The 13389-nt window shown below is 36.8% G+C and overlaps 1 protein-coding gene across 1 annotated transcript in view; it reads left to right on the top strand.

Annotated features, from left to right (window-relative positions):
• The window catches only part of LOC306865464 (endothelial cell-selective adhesion molecule-like), a 37158-nt gene that overhangs the window by 16674 nt on the left and 7095 nt on the right, over window positions 1-13389 (top strand). The window contains exon 2 of the mRNA XM_079410068.1: window positions 12886-13028. Coding sequence (XP_079266194.1) covers window positions 12886-13028 — 143 coding nt within the window. The remainder of the gene's footprint in view (window positions 1-12885; window positions 13029-13389) is intronic.

Raw genomic sequence — 13389 nt, 5'->3', positions numbered from 1 at the left:
AAGTAGAAGGAGGGTGAGAGAAAGAGGGAGCAATAAATTAAGGAAGAGACAGCATTTACGCCTTTCCTTTTTCTGACTCTCCACTTCCTCTCTGACCGCCTGGCACTCCCTGATAAGCTCCAGCATTCCCTCACCAGGCAATTCCACTGTTCTCAGATCACCTCGATAATGCCAGCAAATAAATAAATACATTTGCTGTCCTGTGAGTAATACAGAAATCACTGCAGTGACTAAACCTGAGATACACAAACTTCTCCAGCGTTCAGCGATGGAGGAAACGCTGTCAGCCTGAACGATTTTTTAAAAGTTGACTTTCAAGGCCGTGGTATGCAACTTTTATCTCGGTTTTATTTTAAAAATTGATTTTCAGTAAGTCGTTCTGCAGTTCAAATGATTTGTCAGACCTGCTTTACAGAATAAGATTTTCATCGTGATTGAAGAAGTCGCTGCAGATTATCATGGCCACTGTTTTGAAGGTCTGCAATCTAATCTCCAAAGTTTAAAGGGAAATGTGACTCTGTTACCCAGGCCTCCCCCATCCGTCCTGAAAACGGACCCCTGTTGGAAAGCGAGGTTTGTAAAGGAGTGCTTTGTTGGGATTCGGTAGCCAGCGCTATTGTTTATTGTCCCTCGGGATTCACTGCAACAGAGCATCATTTTGCAGACACGCATTGAATGCGTTTTTGTTGGTAGAGAGATAGCAAAAACTGTATTTTTGGCAGGGTAATGTTCTTCGATTGCACCCTTATAGATCTTCCGTTCATCAAAGTAACAACAGTAAAGCTTTCGCTCTTCAAAATGGCATACAGATCAACTCTGATCCTCTTAACCCAACTAGCCTACCTGCTTGGGACACTAATTATTGCTAATTCTGTTTTGATCCAGATTGCTATATTTTTTTTGGTCATTTTTTGCCTTTGTGGTGGTAATCTCAGATATTTGTTAAGGTTTTGCCTAAAGGTGTCTCATTGCGTTGAAGACTTGAAATGAATGAGTGTGTGTGTGTGTGTGTGTGTGTGTGTGTGAGTGTGTGGAGCTGCTAAAGACAGCTTTGAGCTGTGAGAAGATTAAAGGGAAGAGACAAGGTTTAGACACTGCCAGAGAAGACGAGCCCAATCTCAGAAAGTGCAACAGGAGGGTGTTGTGATGGACAAGGAGGTGGTAGGATGTCCGTAGACTTATCTCGCCTCCAGTTAATCATCTTAAACAAAACACCTTTCGAAGGTACATGCAATTTCTAGATTGCATTAGATGACTCGCTCTCAAAGACATCTTTGCCAGAGGTCAGTCTTTTAGGGGCATACAGATTTTGGACAGGCGGATTTTGAAGACCGATGGCAGTGCTCAGTGACCCCTGTCTGTCAGAGCAGATCTGAAAACGGCTTCTCATTCTGTCTGAAGGGTTGGTCCTTAAAAACCTAGTCAGATATGTGCTATAGATGCATTGAGCATTAAAGGGTTAGTTCACCCCAAAATGAAAATTGTCATTAATTACTCACCCTTGTGTCTATAGCACAAAAAAAGTATTCTCGTAGCGTCGCAAAACTTAAGTCACTCCACTGATGTCACATGGACTGCTTATCCGATGTATTTACTACGTTTCTGGACCTGGGAACATTTCGGTTGCATTGCTGTCTATGGGAGGGTCAGATAGCTCTCCGATGTCATCTTAAAACATCTTAATTTGTGTTCCGAAGATGAACGAAGGTCTTATGGGTTTGGAACCCTTTAAAGGGTTAGTTCACCCTAAAATTAATTAATTAATTAATTAATTAATTAATTACCCTCATGTCATTCCAAACCCGTAAGACCTTCGTTCAACTTCGGGAACACAAATTAAGATATTTTTGATGAAATCCAAGATCTTTCTTACCCTCCATAGACAGCAAGGGTCCTACCACGATCAAGGCATAGAAAGGACATTATCAACGCATGCGTATTGCATTCCTATGTACGTAAACAAGGTGAATCGTAATGCGTTGGTAATGCTCAATTAAGCTCAATTTAATGCCACATTTGCATTTGTAATGACTTTCAGACATTTAAAATGTATTATTATTTTTCTTATTACAAAAATGTCCATAATTTCCCAAAAATGGCAGTGTCTAACAAAAAAAGAGATTATATATATAAGATGTGCACATATTTCTGAAATTAAAATAAATATTTACTTTTACTCAGTGTATTCAAAATATTGTGTTTTCAGTATGGTTTTTCTATTTGATAAGACTTGCAGTAAATTCTGAAACTGACATTTTCTGTTTATCAGTTAAGCAACCTTATTGTGTCGGATAGAATAATGTCAAAATAGCCAAATATCATCTGATTATTTGGCCCGGCTGTCCATCACTCTATATTATATCAAGCTAAAAACATGGCCTTCTCATTCATAAAGGATTTCATACACGTCACATAGACAATTCCATACAATTGTGTGAAATGTGAATGTAAGGGGATTTTATTAAGTCACTTATGTTTGTCAGCTGTGAACTGATATAGTTTTTTGGCCTTTGTATTTGAGAGGCCTTCGTTGATCTGTGGGCATTATTGCGCTTTGTTTAGGGGATACAGCCATAATGTGGGCAGCAGAGGAATGTTTGTATTCCCACTCATTTGCTATTCTTGAGGAAAAATAGCAAGCTGGTGGCTGAAGCAAATGTCACTGATGACAGAAGAAGCTCTGATGCCATTCTTCCCCTATAAATCTATATTTTGTTTTATTTTTTATTTTATTTTATGCACATCTTTTATTGCATGTGGGGGTTTTGTGAGAGAGATTTTAGGCAGGATTTCTAGATCAGACAGATCATTAACCCTGAGCAGTCAGCAGTAAGCCTTGTGGCTTATCTTGCCATCTTCTTAATTCACACATTGAGTAATTAGTTTATTTGTCACACCTTAATCTGAAAAGCTTTAGATTCTCTCATCTATGTCATTATGAGAAACGACCATAGTAGAAGACAGATAATCATTTTATATGCTGATGAGCACTGTCTGAACCTTTTGCATTTTATTTTCTATTTATTTGAACTACATTGGCATTAACTCAACAGGAAAATATATTTTCAAATACTTGTGCATTCATTTCATTTCTGGGTATCCTTTAAAATCTACTTCTGTCTCCCTGTGGAAAAAACCTCTTATTAGGTATATTTACTCTGGAAATTGAAGGAAACGTTGACCAAACACTCATAAACTCTGAAATAAGGGTCAAATCCAATAGTTAAGGCAAGTCCGAGCTTTGTGGACAAACACGCGATCTCTTGCAGTTACCCCAAATGAGAATTGCAAAGAGACTTGCTGTGGGGCAGCGTGAAGGAGATGACATGCTCGGGTGCAATCGTGAGGCTTGTCCTGCTGCATTTCTGTGCCTTCAGAAGCGTGTAGTACACAGTTTCACTCTCTCTTAGCACTCATTCTCAACAGGAGGCAGATAAATGCTTAGATGGTCCTGGTGGACCGCTGTGTCTGTCCATTTCTCATTTTGAACTCATGGCTGCTTTTTTGGTAAACTTTTCTGTGGAAGCCTTTCACCAGACAGCCCTTGACAAAAATCACACTGAGATGCAACCAGCCAGCTTTCTGATGTGTTTGCCTGAAGGGTCAAGTGGATTTATGGAGGATTTTTTTTTTAAATTTAAATATTTATTTATTTTAAAAGTTTTATTTATTTTTTTTATTTATTTTTCATATCATTTGTCTTATTTATTTTTTATTGTTAATTAAATTTTTTTAATATATTTTTTATTTATTTTTTACATTTTGTATTTTTCTTATTATTTTATATAAGTAGTATTTTATATAAAAATTATGGACATGTTTGAGAGTCCTAGAAGTCCGTTATTTAAAAATCTGGATTTGTTACATCAGCGCTGGGGAACACAGATTTCAGTCAATGTCAGGAATTTATTTTTTAAAACACTTTGAAGTCAGGGCTGGATTTGGTTTTTGCTTTGAATTTGCTTTTATGAGATCAGTGCTGGCTGAGTGTCATATTCAAAATCTGCTGGGTAACTCCTGATGAGTAAAAACCCCTGATTGAGAGGCATATTTATCTCAACAACAGCTCCCCTTGAGCCCATGGCCTGGATCAAATTTCTCTAGCAACACAAGTAAAAGGATTATGACACCGGTAACGTCCCTGTGTCGTAATGCAATCACCTGAACTGGTATAAAGACCATAAATATGATCCTAAATCTGCAGGCCTCTAATGAGATTTGTTACGCATGACGGCTATCAAGCCCATAGCGGTGGTAAAGCTCTATCTGGGTCGTGGGTGTCTAGATCATGATTAACTCATGAGCAGCTTGATGGCATATATTACATCTAGAGTCAGACCACCTGTCAGTGACATGAAAAGATGATGATATCACTGCTGTTACTCATCTGTGGCATCAGCTATGAACTAAAGCCTGCTTTTATGACTTCAGGTACATTAATGAGGCAAAAGCTGATATAAAAGATGTGAACTAACTCGTCCAGCTGTTTTAAATTGAGCCGCTCCCTTCAGTTGTTAAGGAATATTCTGGGTTGTTTTCAACTGAATGGCTATATAATGCATTACTACAAACATTCTATATATACACCTAAACTTAGCCCTCACAGGAGACTGCATTTCTACTTTCCCCCAAAAAAACTCACTCTGTATGATTTATAAGCGTCTTGAAAAGCGGGCTGAAGTGTGGCTGAAATTGTTCCCTGCAGGAGTTTTGTCAAGGGTGGTTACATGCTATAAATTGGTATTTTTCCATAAATCGGTCGTCACTGTTCTCTCAGGGACTGTGACTTTTCATAACTCCTTGTTTTCAGATGAAATAGTTTTGCTCTATTCTCATTGGCTGTTTTTCTCTGTATTCAAGTGGCCACCAGCAATCACGCTGGGAATATGCTGTTATAGACACAGTTTGAAAGTTTGATCACAGGTGCGACCTCAGCAGAAGGAAACGTGACCGGCCCCAGGATGTGCGTGTGCGTCTGTGTCGAGACGTGCCACAGGAGCCACATTCTCTCTGCTTCTGTTTGTTTCTGTTGATCCTCGGGTTAATCAGAGCTCCTCAGAATCAAAAATGCAAAACAGAGTTGATTAATTACGGCCAAACACAACATCACAACCTGCTGTTTCTGCTCATGCCCATTCCTTTGGCCTTCCAGCTTCCCCTATTATGAGCTTTATTCATCAGATATGGCTTTGTGTGTTTTTAAGACTGGTTTAACTATGGAATTGGAGTAGCAGATCAGTAGCAGATCATCCCCTATGATACTCGGCCTTTCTGATGGTGTTGCTAACTTTATTGCAAATATGTTTGGCTCGAAACTGACATTTTCCACTACAAAATACAAAATAATTTTTAAGTAGCGCTATTTTAAAGCATCGCTTTACTTTGTTTCACAATGATAAAGGACAGAAAGGGCAGCGTAAAGAAAGCTGTGGGTTTTTCTAAATGGTGGTATTCAGGCCGAGAGTTTCTTTATTCAGCTCAACAAACATTTGTTTTATCGGTTCTCACGTCATTTTAAGATTAATGCCTCACTCAGCCTACCAGAGAAGCTTTATCTACTGCTGTGGTCAAGCATCTGACGTATATAAGAACCGCTTTGAAATGCATGTCTTAATCGAAATGTCCATACTGCTCCTCAAACTCAGTCTGATAAACCACATCCATCCTAGACTGAGCCGTATCTCTTTCCTAATACACTAGCTCTGCAGAGCGAAGAGATAAGGCTTTGGTCTCATTGATTTATCTGCACTGTTTTCCATAAGATTTAGAGGGCCGGAGCTCTGTGGTAATTATTTTGTCTTCATAGATGGGTAATTAGTTTTTGGACAGTTATCCTCAGCATGTGGCTTAATTATAAAATGCGTTATTTTTCTTAATTTTACGTTTGCAAGATAGTTTGGCATACTTTGCTTGCAGCTGTATTTCAGGGGATGTTCTCACAGGAATTGCATCGTGATTCACTGCACAGATTAATTTTTATATTTATTATGTATATATGCATGTGCATGTATGTATTTAAGAAAAATATATTGTTTATATATTAAAATATTTATATATAATATCAAATATAAGAATATGAATATATAAATGTATAAACGTAAATATTTATAAATAAAATATATTCTGTATGTGTGTATTTATAGATGCATAATAAATACACACAGTACACATACAATGTAAACAAAAACTTTTATTTTGGATGCGATTAATCGCTTGACAGCACTAATATTTTTATTTTGTTCAAAATATAAAATACACTGGGATTGATATGATATTTTTAATGTTTTTTTTTATGCTCTCTTTTATTTCACATTTATTTGATGAAAAATACAGTAAAAACAGCAATATTGTGAAATATTATTACAATTTAATTTTTAATTACATATATTTTAAAATATAATTTATTCCAGCGATTGCAAACAGAATCTTCAGCAGCCATTACTCCAGTCTTCAGTGTCACATGATCCTTCAGAAATCATTCTAATATTCTGATTTGGTGCTTATGAAGCATTTCTTAATATTATCAATGCTGAAAACAATTTTGCTGTTTAATATTTTTGTGGAAACCGTGATATATTGAAATGGATTGAAAACTCAAAAGAGCAGTATTTGTTTAAAATAGTTTTTTTTTGTATTTAATGTCACTTTTGATGCTTTCTGTGGTCAGTTTGATCAATTTAATACATCAAACACCACTGTGCCCCTCCTATAGTTTTAAATTTATTCAGTACACTGTTTTAACATGGGAGTTTTCATTTCAGCTGTCAGTAACGGGTTTGTGTCGCTTATGACAGCAGTGGTGTGAGGTTTGATTAATACAGCCTTAAACTGAGATGATAGACGGCATCTCTGAATCAGATTAAAGGCATGAGGTTTGTGTGTCACAGATGATCACATGTTGCAGCTCCTGTAAAACACAGGGTAATCCCAGCACAATTCATCATGTTAATCCAGTGTTTTCTGGACAGATTGCATCACCTGCCACCTCTCAGTATTGTACAGATTTGACTCCCAAATGTCAGTCACTGTGTTGAAGCGATCAGATCTGGGCCAGGGGAGCATCCTGAGCCCAGTGATTGATGCAGGAGCAATACGGGCTTATATTGAAGTTATTTCAGGATCTTAGATGGAGATGCAGGTGTGTGTGTGACCCTGTTTCCTTTATGTGCTGTTGGAGTGTGTCCCAGTCTTTGTCTTATCTGGCCCAACTCTCTTTCCTGTATCCATGTTTTAACACAAAGCACAGGAAACAGGAAAGAAGGAAACAGGAAAGAAGGAAACAGGAATACACTGGACTTAGACTCTGTCTTCACTTCCAGCGTTGCCCTTATATGTCAGTGTCAGCAAAGTGCTTCTCATCCAAAATGCAACAGGCAGAATTTAAACAACAAGAGTAACTGGTTGCAGAATAGCATATGTGTTTTTTTTGTTTTTGTTTTTTGGTGAATCCAAACATTATATTATATAATCTTTTTATAAAGATGATTTTAATATATATATATACAAAATGTGACCTCTAAAATGTGGCTAAAATATGACCTAAGACGTGTTCCTTTCTTACCGTCCCATTTCTCACTAATTCTGACTTTGTAGAAAGCATTTGTTTTAGGTTGTTGATACGGAGTCAGACTTTCTGTAGTCTTTGCCTGTCCACTTTTCACCATCCACGTGAATCAGATTTCTCTCTGCACCCTCATTACTGCTTCAATCAACCTTGAGCTGCACTAAAGTCGATTGCAGAGACTCTCTTATCATTCCTTTTCATCATCACATCCACTCGCACGGCCCTCTCTTACGCCACAGATAATGTGGATAACACGCAATCTTAATTCTACAATTAAACTAATGACTTACAAATATTTCTCAAATGAACCAAACCGTCACAGTTTGATAGAACTGATGCTCTCTATCCGCTCTCAAGCATTGTCTGTAATTACCGAGAGATAATAGAGAGTTTTCTTGTCAGATAAGGAGTTTTTTAGAAGAGGTTACAGAGGGCAAGCTTGACTGGTTTTTCTATATACGATGCTCAATGTTCAAGCCTCTAGAAGAAATCTTTTAAATCTATACATTTACTACACAAAAACATAACTTTTGTATTTTTTTAATAAAAAAATTGGTGTATCCAAGTAAAAGGCTTAATGGGTTTCTTCTCATATGACCACAAAAGGGCATCCTGTGTGGGAAATAAAAATAAAAGCTCAAAAATACAAATACTCGCAAAACCTCAAGAGAGTAATGCCACCTAGATGTTTTTCCATTCTTCAGACCAATAATAGTATTAATTATTTATTATATCTTGTAATTAGGACACTGAGAACATCATTCTATGTTATGTCTATGATATAGAATGAAAAAAAAAACATTAAATAGTTTAAACGTGTGCCTTTTTTCATTCTTAAAGTAGACTTCCGCACTGCTGTGTTGGGTATCCTTTACTCAGCATAATTCTGCCCCTCAGATAGTAATTTTCCCTGAAGGCACACAAATGAGATCCTCCCTACCACATCCAGAGTGTTCATGAAGAAAACCATCAGTCAATCTCTCAGATCTGCAGTGCGCTTGTGTACGTCTCCACCCCGGCCATCAGATCTCGAGTTCATCTGATCAAGGCTTTATAGTCGAGATTAGATTTGTCATTTTCATTTGACTCATTTTGCCAGAGCTTCTGTAATCATTTTGGGTGTTAACTCCTCTTAAAACGGCCTTCAGTCTCAGATCTGGGCAGGAATGCTTTAACGGTAACTTTGCAGTATAGATAGAGTTAGGACAGGAAGTTCTGGCATCCACAGCAAACTGTCAGATGCATCAAAGGCCTTTCCCGAACTCTTTATCAGAGCCTAGTGCCAACTTCCAAAAAACAAATAGTGCTCTTCCTGCAATTAAAAGCATCAACATCTCTATGTAAGTCATGCACATAAGCATACGTGTGGGAGCAACCTCACGTTGTGTTCTACTTTCCATGTTTATGTCTTCGTGAATCACGTTATCCAAGATTCCCTCATGAAAGTTACATTAAAGTCAACATGATTTTAATAACATTCATAATGTGACATTTTAGAGTGAAACAGGATGTTCAGTGAGATGATAATGTAGGGCGGGACTGAATTGTAAAGTGTATCTCTACATGAGTAACATGTTTGGTCTTGTCACCCATAAAGGAAGGTCAGTTTGGGTAATTGGGTAAAAGGTATTACCTTTTGTTTCTCACAATAATCTTGAATCCTTCACGATAAGACCAGGAACATTTATCAAAAAAGGAAAATAGGGTCATTTTTGGTTTCTTGTTCAATTTCAGGTTAATATCTGAGACCACAAAGGACATCTGAGACCCCCTTGTTTTGCTTAAGCTATGCACAACATAATTACTAAGAGTCTTGATTTATGTTAGCGCAGCACTTTAGAATAATGGGGTTATCACAGAAATTAGACAGTTTTCAGCTAAATGTTCCACATAGAAACTTTAGGCTCGGCTGATGTTAAACAGGTGCGGTGCATAACTTTTAATGAATAACCTAGCACTTGCATATCACAGATAAATTACACGCAATCACATTATGTTTGAGAGTCTCAGAGTACAAGTACATACATGTGATGATTTATCTGTCTTTATATAACCAAAGTGAGTTGTTTGATTAGAAATACATTTTTATTTATTTGTTGATTTATGCAGTTAATGATTCAAAAGTTTTGGATCAGTACAATTTATATTTTATATTTGTAATATATATATATATAAAATATGTATATTTGAAGTATTTTATACTCATCAAGGCTGCATTTGTTTAATGAAAAATGACAATTTTTTAAAAATAATTGTTTTCTATTTTATTGTAATTTATTCTTATGATAGCAAAGCTGGATTTCCCGCAGGCATTACTCTAGTCTTCAGTGTCACATGATCCTTCAGAAATCATTCTAATGTGCAGATTTGGTGCTCAAGAGAGATTTGTATTATTATTAATGTCAAAAATAGTTTTGCTGCTTAATATTTTAGTTTTCTTTTTTCAGTTTTTTTTTTTCCCATGATTCAAATAGGTTCAAAAGAACAGCATTTATTTAAAATATAGTATTTAAAAATATATATAATTTTGATCAATTAGCCGAAATGCATCCTAAACTATTAATTTCTTTTAAAAAACCATCTTACTGACCTCAAACTTTTGCATGGTATAGTCTGCAACTGTGAGTTTTATTTGTATTATATTCCAATTTTTTGTGGCCATTACTGGTGATTTGCTGGATGAGTTTTTGGTTGATGACTGACACCTCATTACCTCTCCAGCATGTGTGGCTCTAACTGATGATCTTTCCATCTCTTTTCTGACTTCACGCCACTCAGTAGCATATCTTATTCAGATTAGACCCATGGGAATGATGTGAGAAGATTTATAACACTATTCTTCTTCTCATTAGTCTTAAATATAAAAGTCTGTATTCAATATCTGACTTGACGTGAGCTGCTGTCTCTTTCTGCATGTTCTTCTCATTGCCCATACCTGTCCTCAGAGCTTTCCTCAGAACTGTCTGGGGTTCTCAACTGAACAAACAAAAGCACATTTGCATCAGCAAAAACATTTGTGTAAACCAATGTGCGATTTGGAGGACTATAATGCCAGAAATCATTTGTAGGCTCATTAGGCTGATGGGATTGGGACAGTACTGGAATATCTTGTCATTAGGAGCTAAACCAGAAGATGCTGTGATGATATTATGCTTGAAGACTCAGGAAATGGTCTCTCCGCTTTGTTCCTTCTGTCATTCTCAAAGTAAAACAGCAACATCTCTTAAAACATTTCCCAGGGGAGTCATTTATCATCGTTAACTGAGCAGTGTGGACATTTACTTGAACTGGTCACTGGTTAGCGCACACTAAACTTAACATCACATCCGCAGCACAGATGCTTTCCTCCTGTGGCTTGTAAAGAGCTTCATGTTTGCTTGAGGTTGCTCTTCCAATAAGTGAGTTTAATAGGAGAATTTAAACACTGCTAAGATCCTTATGTGGATCTGAGAGACTGTGTTCACAAGAGAGAAAAACACTCCCAAAAGTGCTCTGATTAATGAGAGGCTGATGCTAACACGGGTTCCCTACTGAGCATCAGATACTAGTTTAATCTCTTACTGAGGCTTTAGTAGAGCGATCTAGAGATGAGGAGAAGACTTGGGAATGCTGGGTAATGCACCTAATGATTCAGAAGCTCTGCTTTGTTAGATGCAGAAAAACACAGTGATTTATAGATGCATTGAAAAGTCCTGAATGAAGGATTTTCAGTAGTGAAGTGCACAAAACACCATGTTTTTGGTGTTCTGTTGTTCTTATTTACTGCATAATGAGTTTATTGCATAGTATTTGTTGCCCTCTACTGGTATGTTGGCAGTCATGCAGTTTAAGGTCAAACTCTTGTTTGAAAAGTTAATGGAAAATATTTTTTTTTTTGTTCTGTCTTTGCCTTTAAGCATTGCCTCTAAGCTGCTTAGGGTTTAACATGCTTTGTATGGTACCCTAGCATGCAGATTATGGAAAATGTTCAAGAACTAAATTTGCATTATTGTGAATGAACATTTGTATATTTTTGACTTAAAGTGCTAGTGTTCTTGCTAGAAAGCTGGTAATTATATGTTTTAATTACAAAATACATGAATTAAATGTGAGTTTGAAAGACATGAATACTCAATATTTTATATTTGCTATTGTTCGAAAGTTTGGGGTCAGTAAGGTTGTTTTTTTGAAAGAAATCAATTTTATTTACCAAGGACTTTTAGTTTTCAATTCGGTAACAATAGAAAGACTAGAAGCAATAAAAATGATCCTAAAATTCAAATAATATAATTAATATACACACACACATCCAGAAAGTCTACATTACGTGTGGTACAGCATCATTATATCATGTTGCCTGATCTCTCTGTATGTTTGTTTATAAATCTTTCAATCTGAGAAGTGTTTGACAGTCCAGTTGGAACTAGTTCAGGGTATGGTTTTTGGATCACTGCCGTGACCTCTGTTCCTCGACAATGCCTTCAAATGACAGATGGGGGCAGACTGGAGCACTGGATTAAGAGGGATTTTTCTTCTTTTGGTAAACAATAGAACTGACACTGATTGCAAGATAAATCTGGAAGAGAAATCTATTTTGCCCTTTGACCTCTAAGATGAAATGTGGATCAAGGTTTTCCATGAAAGCTGATTAATTCCTTTATACATTCATAATGCAATTCAGCATTTGATTCCGTCCCATATATGGGTTGAATTTGAATTGAGCGATAGCTTTATTTGGTGAGTCAATGGAAGTAATTTGACTATCATTGCTAGATTGTAATCAGATTAAAGACCAGCCCGCTAACATATAGCAGAAGAAAATATCTGAAAGATAAGCCCAAACAGGATTCTAGTTGAGGATTAGTGGTTTACACTTAAGCGATCGGAATTCAACATATGCATGGCATTGAGGCTCATTGCAGTGGGCCTGTGAATGTCCCTCTCCCTCCCACGTACCTTCTGCTAAGCCTAAAACAAGATGCTCGGCAGTTGCGTCACCCAGTTTTTCTCCCTGCGGACTTTCATCTGAAATCATAAGTGACAAGAGGATTTTAGAAGCAGATTCTCTCTTATGAGACTCTGTGTAATGCGTATTTGTTTCTCCGGGTGCCGAGCCGAAGCATCCCGGCCAAACTGGCGGATCAAACTGACAACCAGGACAGCTGGATTCAGCTTGTTTACCTCCATTTGGGGGAGTGTATGTCACTCCTGAATGTTTCTGAGATTTTATTGGGGTTTCAAATAAGCGCACCTGGACTTGTAGGCTGTCAGCTGTGTTGAATGTAAATATATTTAGTGTTTTTCAGGTTGTTAATCGATTTATGCTTTCTTTATCTTTTCAGGTGACCTGGCCCAACTTCAGCTGCCTCAGAAAAATGTTGAAGTGATCAAAGGGAAGACGGTAGTGCTGCAGGCTTCTTACAGTGGAGTGGCTATTGAGAAAAATACAGTGGTCTGGAACTACATGTCCAGCAGCACAGAAATGGTGACTGTCTTTATGTTGTTTTTCTTTGTTTGTGTTGACCGAGACAGCAGTGCCCTGCAGTGTGACATGCTATATTTCATCTAAAAATAGTTTTACACTTCAGAATTATGATTTTATTAATTTGATCAATTCATAACTTTTTTTTATTCTTATGTTGAGAGAATTGAATTGAATTGTCACACTGTAGAAATACTTAAGTGAATTGCAAAAAAGTTAAATAATTATTTTTAAATAAGTGCCGTCTGAAATATTCTTCTAAAATTTGCCTAGCATGTCACAATTTATATTGAATATTTATACTTAATACACCCTGTAAAAATACTTAAGTGAACTGCAAAAAAACTTAATTATTTGTAAATGA

Source organism: Barbus barbus (genome assembly GCF_936440315.1).
Source record: "Barbus barbus genome assembly, chromosome: 47".
NCBI lineage: Eukaryota > Metazoa > Chordata > Actinopteri > Cypriniformes > Cyprinidae > Barbus > Barbus barbus.
The sequence above is the reverse complement of the archived record's forward strand: the minus strand, read 5'-3'. Positions and strand labels throughout refer to the sequence as shown.